General features: G+C 40.3%; 1 protein-coding gene and 1 pseudogene across 5 annotated transcripts in view; both read left to right on the top strand.

The window, feature by feature from the left end:
* The first annotated feature begins 258 nt into the window (after positions 1-258).
* Positions 259-809, top strand: LOC116749767 (annotated as a pseudogene).
* Positions 810-3,211: 2,402 nt separating this feature from the next.
* The window catches only part of SEC61A2 (SEC61 translocon subunit alpha 2), a 28,341-nt gene continuing 17,076 nt past the window's right edge, over positions 3,212-14,476 (top strand). For 2 of the 5 annotated variants that reach the window (XM_032624498.1, XM_032624495.1), the window contains exons 1-4: positions 3,212-3,343; positions 5,464-5,531; positions 6,732-6,797; positions 13,963-14,041. In XM_032624498.1, coding sequence (XP_032480389.1) covers positions 3,337-3,343; positions 5,464-5,531; positions 6,732-6,797; positions 13,963-14,041 — 220 coding nt within the window. In that variant the 5' untranslated portion in view covers positions 3,212-3,336. Of the gene's footprint in view, positions 3,344-4,664; positions 5,532-6,731; positions 6,798-13,962; positions 14,042-14,476 lie in introns of all 5 variants that reach the window. The other 3 variants (XM_032624494.1, XM_032624496.1, XM_032624497.1) reach the window with 3 other exon arrangements.

The raw sequence follows: 14,476 nt of genomic DNA, 5'->3' as shown, positions 1-14,476 counted from the left end.
AACAAGGGGGAAGGTCATGATAGAGCAATATTCCTGATAGATGTAGATTAGGTGGCGTCTTGTGGTTATGCAAGGAAAAGTCCTGAGTGGCAAGTAGTAGCAGAAAGACTGAAGAATCTTGGAAAGGGAATTCACAAAAGTTATCTAGGGTATATTCCCAGCTTGTTCCCAGGCTTTTCCTTGAACCAGCGAGCTGTCCCAGAAACAGGTAGTAAAGAGAGAACTTTTCTGGTAAGGGGCCTGAGGTGACCTCGAAAAATGGTTCGCTATTCACTTAACCCAGAAAACCCCACAAAATCATGCAAGTCAAGAGGTTCAAATCTTCATGTTCACTTTAAGAACACTCACGAAACTGCCCAGGCCATTAAGGTATGCATATCCGAAAAGCCACCAAGTATCTGAAGGATGTCACTTTAAAGAAGCAATGTGTGCCATTCTGTTGTTACAGTGGCGGAGTTGGTAGGTGTGGCCAGGCCAAAGAGCGGAGCTGGACCCAGGGTCGGTGGCCCAAAAAGAGTGCTGAATTTTTACTGCACATGCTCAAAAATGCAGAGAGTAATGCTGAACTTAAGGGCTTAGATGTAGAGTCTCTGGTCATTGAGCAAATCCAGGCGAAAAAAGCCCCAACGATGTGGTGCAGGACTTACAGAGCTCATGGCCGGATCAACCATACATGAGCTCTCCCTGCCACATTGAGATGATCCTTACTGAAAAAGAACAGATTGTTCCTAAACCAGAAGAGGAGGTTGCCCAGAAGAAAAATATCCCAGAAGAAACTGAAGAAACAAAAACTTATGGCCCAGGAATAAATGCCGCAAAAAATAAATGCAAATAAATGTTAAAAAAAAAAGAGAGAGAGAGAGAGAGAGGTACAGGCCACTCTTCTCCTTCTGTCAATTAGATTTTCAATTTAGCTCATCTTTATTGAAAGGATTCACGAAATTAGTTCACAATCTAGTGTCAAAACTGTATTTAAGTCAAACACTTGCAGGTAACTGAAAATGATACAAAAATTAAATAAGACCCTCCCTGCTATCCAGAAGTTTATGGTGTACTAGGGGAGATTAGGCAAGTATGAAAATGACTAAAACAAAGTAGAATGAGAGAAGAATGAAGTCACAGGATGTGCAGTGATGGTTATGGCAGATTGCATTTTCCAAAAGGCCAGAGTCATATTTTGTGTCCCACAAGCTCTTCCAGAATCTTACCACATCCTCACCTGGAGGTGGAGTCTATTTCCCTTCCCTCTTGAAGTTGAGCAAGACTTTGTGGCTGCCTCTATAAATGCAATGCTCTGAAAGTGATGCTGGGTCACTTCCAAGGACATGCCTTGGTACCCAGCTGCCATGTTGTGGGGAAGCCCAGGCCACATGGAGAAGCCACGTGGAGATGTTAGAGCTGACAGCTTCTGCTGAGGTCTTAGCTGACAGCCAGCATCAAATGCCAGACTTGTGAGTGAGAGCGCCTTCTGATAATTCAAGTCCCCAGCCTTGGACCTGTTGCAGATGACCCCAAGTGGAGCAGAGACTCATGCAAGCCCAGCCTAAATTGCCATATATATATGCCATTATATATATATATATATATATATATATATATATGTGCATGTATGTATATGTACATAACTTTGTTTAAAGACAAACACAGCTGGACACTAAAGTGCTAAGGACAGATTTTATTCAGTAATATACTATGTGTTGCATTAGGGAAAAGAATCCAGTGTGAATTAAACCCAACTTTGATTTGGACTGGCCTTTTAAGAGGAGAGTGAGAGAATAGGAAGAGGGCAGTGAGTGGAGGCTCAGTAGAGTCAGGAAAGTGAAAAATTAAGTGAAAAAAGCTGGAAGGTTTGGTCCATGTGAAACCCATCCAGGTTTGTTAACTGGTGCTAATGGAAGTTAAGGTCCTATCCTTCCACAGAGGTTGGGAGCCAGAGATCCTGCCTTCAAGTGTTGGCTGGAAGAAACGGTAAATTCTTTTGGCAGCCTTGAGCTTTCCCAGACAGATATTTTAAGGGGGCTACGCACAGCCTAGGGTGGAACTGTGTGGTGCTTGTTCCACCCCTTTATAGGTCAAGGTAAGGCCTACTGGAGAAAGGGCTCAGAGGAGCATGCCTAGAGTGTGGTCAAGGGGAGGCTGTGTGTGTGTGTGTGTGTACTTTGCTTCTTTTTTAGACATACATCTAAGCATTAGAACAGATCATTGGATTTGGTGATTATAAGTCATTAAGTGTCCTTTGAAATAGCTTGTTTCAGCAGTTGTTAGAGCAGAAGTTATATTGCAGGGGTTTAAAATTTGAGTAAAGAAAATAAATTTGAGGGCCTTCTATGTGTCAATCTCTTCGTTCATTTAGTTTTCACACCTGTAGGCTGTGGCTGTCACTATCCTTATTTTACTGATGTAGCTCAGAAAAAATTGCCCAAAGCCATTAAGAAGTAGGAGGGACTAAAATGTACGGCCTAATACATTAGGAATTAGGAATCTCATGTACGGCCATTAGATTCCTAACACTGCATGCGTTCCCTTACACTACGCCGTCCAAGAGGAGACAAGAGGGACAAAATCCTGATGTATTTCGGAGAAGCTAAAGGAGCGTGAGTGGTAGACAGTGGAGGGAATTCTCTGGCGGTCCAGTGGTTAGGACTCCTCGCTTTCACTGCGGGTTCAATCCCTGGTGGGGGAACTAAGATGCTGCAAGCTGCTCCGCGAAGCCAAAAAAAAAAAAAAGAAAAGTACTAGATAGTGGAGAGTTCAGAAGCTATTAACTATAGACAAAGAGTCACAAATTTCTGAAAACTTCCTAGTGGTTCCAATAAGATGGAAGCAAAATAAAAAGGTTGTTTGGGTCACGCCGGCTCTGGGGGCGTCTCAGCCCCAGTCCTGGGTATCGAAACCCGGCCCTCGCTCCTGGGGCGGCCGCTCTGGCTGGGTCCTGAGCTGCCCCGCGGGGCGCTCGGGAGCCGCGGTCGAGGAGACGGCCTTTGCTGGACACTGAGCTCGGAGAGGTACTCAGAACGGAAAAGCCCTGGCAGCCCTGGCCTCACAGAGGCTCCCAGCTCCCGGAACCCACTGGAGGACGCCCACGGGAGAGCCGGCGGTGGCCATGGCAACGCGGCGGACGTCAGCTGCTCCAGCGGCCAACGGCCAGGCTGTTGTCGGGGGGCGGGGCCTGCCAGGGCCTGGCTGGGTGGGCGCGCGGGTCACGTGGACCGGGGCGGAGCCTGCGCGGGGCGGGCCGGAGCGCGTCGGGAGCGGGTGCCGAGGCCCGAGCCGCGGGACCCGAGCGAAGGCCGTGCCTAGGTCGCAGGGCCCCGCCGGGCCGCTCTAGCCGCCGCCATGGGCAGTGAGTAGCGGCGGCGAGGCCCTCGCCGGGGGCGCGGGCGCCGACGGGCCGCGGGCGGTGGGGCAGGCGACCGCCCGGGGGCGCTTAGCCTGCGGGCCGGGGAGACGCGGGCTGCGCCGGGCCGCTGAGGAGGGCGCGAGCCGGGGGCCTCCGCGGAGGCTCCTCCAGCCGTGCGAGGCCTCGCCCGGGCCGGCTGCGGGGCCGGGACCCGGAGGTCCGGGGTCTGCGCATCTTGGTGGGTGGCGAGGAGCGGCGCACGGCGCGGAGAGGCCGTTGGTTTTGGGGGCGGGGAGTTAGGGAACCAGGGGAAACCTGGACCACTTTTAATTTTTCAGGCAGGAGCTTCGGAAACTCATATTTTTAGTCCCAAATCACCGTTCTTTGGCATGTTAGTTGTGATGAATGAAGGTCCCTGACTTGTTTAATTTTTCAAAAAGTGATGCATGGCGTGTAGTTTCGGGGAGGAAAGCAGGCGATTGGTGGCATAAAGTTTTCTTTAAATTTTTCATTTCAATCATTCTGTAGTGTGTACTGAAAACTAAACGTGTCTCAGGTTGTGTAAGCCTTAGGGACAAGGCCTTGCATAATGGGGATCTTTTGAGGGCCCTGTCCCAAACCCTCAACACCAGGAACCTTCACATAGCTGTTGGGGTGACTGTTGTATGAGTGGATTCCTGCAAACCCAAGCTGTGCACCCACTGGCCAGCTAGCTAACTAGTGGACATCTGGGGGAAGCTGGAAAGGAAGTAGAGGAGACCCTTGGTCTTGAATTAGCAGTATAATGGGTTAAATTCTGCAGCACAAGAATAGACAAGTGGCAGACAAAAAAGCACTGCTTTTTACATAAATACTACAACACAGATGATCTTAAGCCAAGAGATCAGGGAGGGTATCTTGGGTGGAAGTGGGAAGGAAAAGGGGTAAAGGGGTTCTAGGAAGTTTCCCGATGTGATTGACATTGGTTTTACATTAGAGATGAGCACTTTCATAATTCAGATTTGCTTTCCAGATCGTCTGAAATGGTACTTGGGTAACAAAACATCTGCCCATGAGAATTTCTGAATTCTGTCAAACATCAGTGGCTGCCATCATTTTGAGAGGTTTTCTAAAAAGACAGTATAGTCAGATCAACTATACTTCAATAAAATAAATTTAAAAATATATAGTGTGGTCAACTTTTGGCTAACTGCTGAAGTGTAATTACCCATGTCAGTTTAAAAATAATATCCTGATGTTCATATATACAGAATCCAGTGTTTGTAAGGGAAGATGATCATGACTAATACCTAGTTGTGGCTTTTTGTGTTTCTGTACATTATAGACGCTGGCAAAGACTGAGAGATTATCATCTTCATCCTTCAGTTCTTTGGCAGGACTTTGACTTAAGCCGTGCCAGAAGAGAGTGCCTATCCTTAAAGAACCTTGGTTTATCTTTTCAATATTATGAGTTGTCTGGGAAAACAGTACTTTCTAATGAAATGTAGTTGTCATTCTCTGGGCTGATGATTGTACATACACAAGTACTTTGAGATCCTTTTGTGGGAGAGTGACCAAGCAATGAATAGCGACTTAGTGAAATGAAGTAGAGATTGTATGCAGTACTTTGAAAACCTACCTATAGAAGGTTGTTCCGTGATCTTTCTCATTTATGCATTTCAGCATTTTTCAGTCCCCAATTAAGTCAGTCCTACAGTTACAGCCCATTTCCTGTTGTACTTTCCTTCTCTGATATGTCCTGTTTCCTTCTGTAATGCATGGTCTTGTGAGTACACCGCATTTGCTCCTTTTGATGTAGTGGTGCTCACTGAATTATTCCTTTTCTGTATATATAAAAGGGGTGAGATTCAAGCATGAGGAAGCAAAGTTGTGGTACAAGGATACTTGTATTACTTTGCTTCTGCTGACCAGCCCTTAAACCCTTTGGGCTCCTTTGTCCCGTGAATTATTTCTCTTCCCTTATGTATTTGCAATGGAGACCATTATGGTTAATTCATTTTGGGGAGTGTGGATGGGATGGATTGCCATTAAAAGAAAACATTTGTATTTGACTCTGTGAAAAGATACATCTCTTTTTAAAAACTTTGTATAGGGACATTTATTCTTTTTTTATTTTTTAACAGTCAAATTTTTAGAAGTTATCAAACCTTTCTGTGCAGTTCTACCAGAAATTCAGAAACCTGAAAGGAAAGTAAGTATAATATTTTAGTAATATAGAGGGTAGCTAAATGACTTATTCTGTTAAACTATCTAGATTGATTTATTTTCCCCAATGTTTTTCTGGTTGTAATTGGAAAAGTATTACCTGTTCCTTCTCCTTGCAAGAGGCACAAAGTGAATAAAACTAGTGTAGACCTTTTAAATCTAGTTTATCTCATGGTTTCAAAACTGTTCTTTAAGTTGTGACGTTTCCAAACCAAGTGTTTATTTGGTCTGTGTGTTATAAGATATAGTATTCTCCTGTCCATTGTGGTCTGCCGCACTAGGAATGACCCAGTCTGTTGGGTCAGTTTTGATGAGCACAACTGTTGCACATTAATGGATTGCAACTGTGCAGTTATATACCTCCCATTTCTTGATTCGTTCCGTACAAAGAAAAAAATCACAGAAATGCATTCGGAAGATATTGACCACATCTAATTGTTCTTCCATCATTGTACGCCTTTGGAACTGAGGCATTTCTATTCCAGAAATATTGTTAATCCCAAACTGGTCAGTTCCCAGACATTGCTCTTTTACTGTATGTTCAGTTTCACATGGAACTAACCAGAATAGGGACTAAAAAGAGTAAAGTAAGACTTCTGTTAAACTTACTGTTTTATTTAGAAGTATATTTCTTTTTTTATTGCTTTGAGGTTATAAAAATAGTTGTTCCAGTTACATGTAAGGCATCCCAAGAAACTTTAGCTTTTCATATTCTATGAAACATTCACAGAATAATATTACAGGCAGTCCTAGCTTTCCACAATACAGTGTTAATGAAATGTGTGCATATTAGGTCTGTGTCTTTTCATCCTTTTCAGCCTCAATTAATGTGGTACAATGCCTTGAGGCCAGCCTGTATTTAAGTTGTACTTAATTCTCGAAAAAGTAAAGATGTTTGAGAAGTTTAGCTGTTTGCTTTAGCTGCTACTAACTAGGGCGAGAGTATTTTAAGAGTAAATAATAGGGGCATGTCATGATGGGGAATGCTGGTTAAGGTTTAATATGGATTTTTCTTTATATTTGCTATTTCTTGGTTTTTTTTTTTTTGTTTTTTTTTTTCCAAATATAAAGGGTTTATTCTCTTCTGTGGTCAGGAGAACAAAATACAAAATAGAAAGGCTGTCCCTTCCCACCCCTCCCCCCTATTTCTTGGTTTTGATTGATCATTCTTTGTTTTCTTGCACAGATCCAGTTTAGAGAGAAGGTACTATGGACTGCTATAACTCTCTTCATCTTCTTAGTATGTTGTCAGGTATGTAACCAAACATTAAACAAATGTCTGTACTGTTATTCTAAGGTCTTGGTTGGTTAGAATTTGAGAAACTTATTTTAGTTCAAATAGTAAATATACTGAATTATTTTGAGCAACATCATTTTTTAAAAATTATTTTTAATTGAAGTGTAGTTGATTTACAATGTTATCTTAGTTCTAGTGTACGGCAAAGTGATTCATTATACATATACATTTTTTTTTCATATCTTTTCCATTATGGTTTTTTACAGGATACTGAATATAGTTCCCTGTGCTATACAGTAGGACCTTGTTTATCCATTATGTATATAATAGTTTGTATCTGCTAACCCCAACCTCCCAATCCATCCTCTCCCCCCACCCTTTGGCAACCACAGGTCTGTTCTCTATATCTGTGAGTCTGTTTCTGTTTCATAAATAAGTTCATTTGTGTTATATTTTAGATTCCACATATAAGTGATATCATATGGTATTTGTCTTTCTCTTTCTGACTTACTTCACTTAGTATGATAATCTCTGTGTCCATCCATGTTGCTGCAGATGGCATCATTTCATTCCTTATTATGGCTAGGTAATATTCCATAGTATATATGTCTATGTCTATGTTCCTATATGTGTGTGTGTGTATATAATACACACACACACACACACACACCACATCTTCTTTATCCATTCATCTGTCAATGGACCTTTAGATTGCTTTTGTAAATAGGAACATCATCATTTTAATCTGAGTTGATAGTGAAAATGGTTATCTTCTACTGTGTATTTCTTTTGGTTTACTAGTGGGTTTGAACATATTTTCTTTTTTTCCCCTTACTTTTCAGTTAATGATCTTTACCTATTTTTTTCTTGAGATTTTTGAAATTGATTTATGACAGGTTTTTAATTTTTATTTATTTTTTTTGCGGTACATGGGCCTTTCACTGTTGTGGCCTCTCCCGTTGCGGAGCACAGGCTCCGGACGCGCAGGCTCAGCGGCCATGGCTCACGGGCCCAGCCGCTCCGCGGCATGTGGGATCTTCCTGGACCGGGGCACGAACCTGTGTCCCCTGCATCGGCAGGCGGACTCTCAACCACTGTGCCACCAGGGAAGCCCCTATGACAGGTTTTTATATATAAAAGTGTTAAATCTTTGACATGTATAGGGCAAATATTTTTCCACTTTGTTTGCTTTTAATCATGTTGTAAATTTATGTATTAATTAAAAAATCCCCAAAAGCCAAATTCTAGAATCCTAGGGATATTCTGTGTTTATAAATTAATAAAGTTCAATGATGCTTTTTAGTAAAATTTCACAGAGATTAAGTTCATAAAATGAGGATAAAATGTGACCTGCCCATGTCACAGGGCTATTGTATTGTGAGGATTAAATTAGATAATTTAAGTAAAGTTCTTTGAGGGTTTGAAAAGTACCAATATACATATAAGAAAGTTTAAAAAATTACATGAGGAAGGAGTAGAACAAATAAAGTCCATAATCTGGGGAAAAGCCAAATATATTTTTTTGAAAAGTGAAACTATTTGATCATTAAAATATTTTACTATTATACTTTGTTGAAAATTCTTTTGCGTGGTCAGGGAGAGTGAACTTTTGAAAAATACAGACAAGTAGGAAAAAAGAAGAATCATCCATATTCCTACCATCTTGTTTTAACATCTTGGAAATTCCCCTCCCCTCTATTAAAAAAAAAAATCAACTTTTTAAGGGTACAATTTATGTACAGCAAAATATACTCATTTTTAAGTGTACATTTTAAAGAGTTTTGACAAATGTATACATCTACATACCTACTATCTCAGTGGGTATAGAACATTTCTGTTACTCCAGAATGTTTCTCGTACTCTTTCTTAGTCAGTTCCCACCTCACCCCATTCTCAGGCAACCACTGATCTGCTATTTCTATAATTTGATTTGTCTTTTCTAGAATTTCATGTACATGGAGTGATACAGTGTCTAACTTCTTCATCAGCTTTTTGAGATTCATCCATGGTGTTGGTTGTATCCATGTTGATTGTATCACAGTTTGTTCATCTTGTCACCTGTTGTTGGACATTCGGGTTGTTTCCACATTTTGGCTATAACAAGTAAAGTTGCTATGAACGTTCCCGTACAAGACTTTCTGTGGATATTTGTTTTCATTTCTCTTGGGTGAATACCTATTAGTAGAATTGCTAAGGTTTATGGTAAATGTACGTTCAACTTTGTGAGAAACTAACTCTTTTCCAAGTGGTCCCATCAGCCGTATAGGAGTTCTGGTTGCTCTGCATCGTTGTTTATTCTTAGTATTGTTCAGCATTTTAATATTAGCCATTCTAATGGATGAGGTTTTTTTTTGTTTTTATTGTAATTGAAGTATAGTTGATTTATAATATTGTGTTAGTTTCAGGTGTACAGCAAAGTGATTCAGTTATATATATATATTTTTCAGATTATTTTCCATTATAGGTTATTATAAGATATTGAGTATACCTTCCTGTGCTAAACAGTAAATCCTTGTTGCTTATCTATTTTATGTATAGCAGTTTGTATCTGTTAATCCCGTACTTCTAATTTATCCCTCCCCCCTCTCTCTTTCCCCTTTGGTAACCATAAAGTTTATTTTCTATGTCAGTCTGTTTCTGTTTTGTTTATAGATTCATTTATGTTATTTTTTAGATTCCACATATAAATGATATTTGTCTTTCTCTGACTTAATTCACTAAGTATAATATTGTCTAGGTCCATTCATGTTGCTGCAAATGGCAATATTCCATTCTTTTTTATGGCCGAATAATATTCCATTGTACACACACACACACACACACACACACACACACACATACATCTTAAACCAGTTGCCTGCTGATGGACACTTAGGTTGCTTCCATATTTTGGCTGTTGTAAATCATGCTGCTGTCAACATTGGGGTGCATGTATCTTTTTTTTTTTTTTTGCGGTACACAGGCCTCTCACTGCTGTGGCCTCTCCTGTTGCGGAGCACAGGCTCCGGACACGCAGGCCCAGCGGCCGTGGCCCACAGGCCCAGCCGCTCCGCAGCATGTGGGATCCTCCCGGACTGGAGCACGAACCCGTGTCCCCTGCGTCGGCAGGCGGACCCCCAGCCACTGCGCCACCAGCGAAGCCCACATGTATCTTTTTGAATTAGAGTTTTCTCTGGTCACATACCTAGGAGTGAGATTGCTGGATTTTATGGTAGCTCTATTTTTAATTTTTTGATGGACCCTCCTGTTTTCCATTTCGATCAAAGTATAGGAAGGTTCTCTTTTCTCCATGGTGAGGTTTTAACTTGTATTTCCCTGGTCAGTGATATTGAGCAGCTTTCTCATATGCTTATTGGGTATTTATCTTTTGTAAAGTGTTTTTTCCCCAAATATTTTGCCCATTAAAAAAAATTGCATTTTTGTCTGATTAGTGAATTATATGCATTTTAAAATATTTTCTGGATACAAGTCCTTCATCAGATATATGTATTGTGAATATTTTCTCGTAGTCTATGGCTTGCCTTTTCATTTTCTTAACAATACCTTTTTCATTTTCTTAACAATATCTCGTAGTCTATGGCTTGCCTTTTCATTTTCTTGACAATACTTTTTGAGCAGAAGTTTTTAATTTCGATGAAGTTCATTTTATCTTTCTCTTTGATTGCTCATGGTTTTTGTTTCCTATCTAAGAAATGTTTGCCTATTTTAAGGTTGTGAAAATTTTCTCCTGTATTCTTCTAAATATTTTACAGTTTTAGCTTGGATGTTTTGGGCTATGATCTATTCCAAGTTAATTTTTGTGTATGGTGTGAGGTAAGGGTAGGGTTCGTTTTTTTCTATATGCATAACCAGTTGTTGAAAAGGCTCTCCTTTCTCCATTGAATTACTTTGGTATCTTTGTTGAAAATCAGTTAGCCATATAAGCACAGATCTATTTTTGTACTCTCAGTTCTGTTCCATTGATCATATTCCATCGTTATGGTAAACCATAACTCTTTTGATTAATGTAGCTTTAAACTGAGTCCTGTAATTAGGTTGTAAAAGTCATCCAACTTTGTTCTTCTTTTCAAAATGATTTTGTCTATTCTAGGTCACTCATATTTCCATCTGAATTTTAGAATCAGCTTGTCATTTTCTTTAAGAAAGCCTCCTGGCATTATGATTTTTATTGCTTTGAATATATAGGTCAATTTAGAGAGCATTACCATCTTCATATTGAATCTTCTAATCCAACGGTCTGCAAACATTTTTTCTGTAAAGGGCCAGATAGTAAATATTTGCAGCTTTGCAGCTGGAACCCAAGAAAACCCAAGAAGAAGAAAACATAACTTGAGTTACATTTCTTAAAGTGTGACATTTCTCATGACTGTTTCATGCCATAAATTAATTTATGCATTTTATGTTACTTCATTATTTTTTTTTCTGTAATGTGTTTACATGGTTGTCAAGCTGTATCTTTTTTTTTTTTTTTTTTACGGTACGCGGGCCTCTCACTGTTGTGGCCTCTGTCATTGCGGAGCACAGGCTCCGGACGTGCAGGTTCAGCGGCCATGGCTCATGGGCCCAGCCGCTCCGCAGCATGTGGGATCTTCCCGGACCAGGGCACCAACACGTGTCCCCTGCATTGGCAGGCGGACTCTCAACCACTGCGCCACCAGGGAAGCCCAAGCTGTACCTTTTTGTCTTTCTCACGCTTAGGCAGTTTGGCCCAGGGCTGGTGATTTCTTGATTCTCTTTCCGCTGAATCTCAAACAGAGAGAGCCACAGTTTTCCCCTCCCAGCTACAGTTGAAGGGTTTGGGGTCTCGTGTTCTCCATACTGTTTTTTTAGCTTGAGGGAATGGTGGGAGGTGAGATCAGCTGAGAGAAGTGCCATAAATGCCACCTGGGCTCTGCTCTCTTGCTAGACTTTTGTTACGTGTCTTGTGAGGGTCCTCACCACCTGACTGAGGAGGGCTTTATTCCATTACTGACCTCAGATCGCTCCCCAGTTCCTGACTCAGTGTAGCCCTGTAATTGTCAGTTGCACCAGAGAGAGCCCCGTTCCTGGCTTCTCTCATCCATTTCCTCTCAGCTGCCAAAGGAGGCAGGAGAGATGAGGATATCTGTGCAGCCCGCTCTTCTCCAGGTTTGGAGTGTTGTGGGGATTCTGGGGATTCTGTGCCCTTCCCTTTGTGCTGGTTGGAGCAGTTTCATGCTGAGTCCCTATTCCTCGATTATCTGTTGTTTTCTCCCCGCCCATGACCATCAAGTTTATGATTCTTTTTCTTGTTTGGCTGCTTTATAGATATTTTTCCTTTAGATTTTTAAATTCTTTTACTATTTTACATGTTTTGAAAAATGTGTTTTCTTATGTATTGGGGAGGGAAATTCTGTAACCTGATCACTCATGGCTTGCCATTTTAGCCCAGAAATATCTTGCTTGGTTTCAGTGCCCAAATTGGAGATCCCTACTACTAATTTTCTATTTGTCCATCTGATTGGTTCAGGGTTTGCATTCAAGCATGAAATCCTTGTTTCTCTGAAGTGTATACTGTATTTTGTGAAGTTGAAACTGATTATTTTATGTAATATAGGGCAAAGCCTAAAAGTCTGCAACTTTGAGAGTCATAGAAAATAGCTCCTGTTGCTGCCCTTGTTGGACGTGGTCCTGTAACTATGGAATTTACTAAGAGGAGTAAAGTTAGACACTGAGTTTAATCCTGTTGACTATGGGAACGAAGGGAATACCATTACTTAGGGATGGTTGGCTGACTTTCTTGTTTGTTATCCCACAAAGCATCTAATCATGGAGGTAATGGCTATCTCTATGAGACTCAATTCAGGAAGGTAATTTAATTGATTGGTCTCTCCCCCACTTAGGGAATATTGTGATATGGACTATCCTGTAGTGTTAATTGGTTTTTATTCAATAACTTCCTTTCTCCCCATCTCTCACATTAGCTGAAGAGTGTTTGCATCTATAGGGTGCACACAAAATATTGTGCTTCTTGCTTTTGCTAACCCAGCTAATATATTCAGATGTCCAAAGAGGTTTAGGTTGACTAGATGACCTGTTTAAAATTGCTGGCAGCATCTTTTGGAACTTTTTTTTTTTAAATCAACTTCATATAGGGAAGGTTTATGAAATTGGAAGTGTATTTTTCTCCTACATGGTGAGGGAGGGGGTATGGCCAAGTGCTGTGTTCTGAACATGGGTCGTATAATAGGAAGCATTCTGAAGTTAAGGGTTTTTTTTTTTCTGATTAAAAAGTAATATGTGTTCATTATAGAAAATATGATAAATGCTGAGAAGAATATAGAAGAAAAAAATCAACAGTAATCCCACTGCCTGTGAATAATCACTGTTCAAGATTTTAAAAAATATTTACACCTAGTTTTTTCTTCTATGCATATTTTTACAGTGTTGATCTTTTACTTTATTTATACAGTTTCATACCATTCTTTTTATACTAGGTTTCCTCAACAATGGCACTGAAGTTTAGGCTGGATAAATCTTTGCGGTGGGGCACTGTCCCATAAATTATAGGATGTTCAGCATCTCTGACCTCTACCCACTAATGCCAGTAGCACCCCCCTCAAGTTGGGACAACCAAAAGTGTCTTCCTATATTGCCAGATGGGGCAAAGTTGCCCCAGCTTGAGAACCATTGTTTTATACTTAATATTACAACATAAGCACATCCTCATACCGTTACAAGCTTCATAGTATAATTTTTAATGGCTGCGTAGTATTCTACTGTATATCTCGTCTTCAGTCTTACATTTGGAGTATGGCTGTGGCTGTCACCAGTACCCATAGCTTTCCAAGATTATTCTGTGACGTGGTAGATATATCCTGTACTGATAGGAGCATTTTCTTTAATTGCAAAAACATAAAACTTATCAACGTAACCATTTTGAAGTGTGCAGTTCAGTACTGTTACATATATTCACATTGTTGTGCAACATATCTCCATACTGATAGGAATATTTACTAGTGAAATGTTGTAAGTAATGATTCCCATTGTTTTTATTTTCATTAAAGAACTTTACTCTTAAGGTATGCTTGTTTTGTTATTGAACATGAGAAGTAGTGGTTTTTTTTTAAGTTTTGCAAGTATTAAGTGAATGCATTATAAATTAAGTTCAAACTTAATTTATATAATACATTTTTATAAAATATTTTATGTAATCTTATAGATACCACTATTTGGAATCATGTCATCAGATTCTGCAGATCCTTTCTACTGGATGAGAGTTATTCTTGCATCCAACAGAGGTATATGCTGCTTTTCTTTTGCCTCCATGCTAGTACTGACATCAAATAGATGTGAAAATGTGGAAACAACTATTTTTTGCTGTCTATGGGGAGGGGCAGTATATGGTAAAAGAAACTCATTGCCTAGGAGAAGAGACAAACATAAAGATAATTACAAAACTGTGTATTTATTGTAATAATAGAAGTATGTACAGAGTACAGAGTTACAACAGAATGGAGTGATTAGCATTGCCTAGAACTTTGGTTCTCCATCCTTTTGTGGGTCATGTTTCCTTTGAGAATCTAATTAAATTTATCTGTACTCTCCCTAGAAAAATGCATGTACATTCACACGTGCAGATTTTTCATAAAATCTCAGGAGATTTCCTGGACTCTCTGAAGTGTATTCTTGAGTTTCTCATGGGACCGAAAGACTGATCTGCGGTGTCAGGGAGG

The sequence above is a fragment of the Phocoena sinus genome, chromosome 2 (assembly GCF_008692025.1).
Source record: "Phocoena sinus isolate mPhoSin1 chromosome 2, mPhoSin1.pri, whole genome shotgun sequence".
Taxonomy (NCBI): Eukaryota; Metazoa; Chordata; class Mammalia; order Artiodactyla; family Phocoenidae; genus Phocoena; species Phocoena sinus.
The sequence above is the reverse complement of the archived record's forward strand: the minus strand, read 5'-3'. Positions and strand labels throughout refer to the sequence as shown.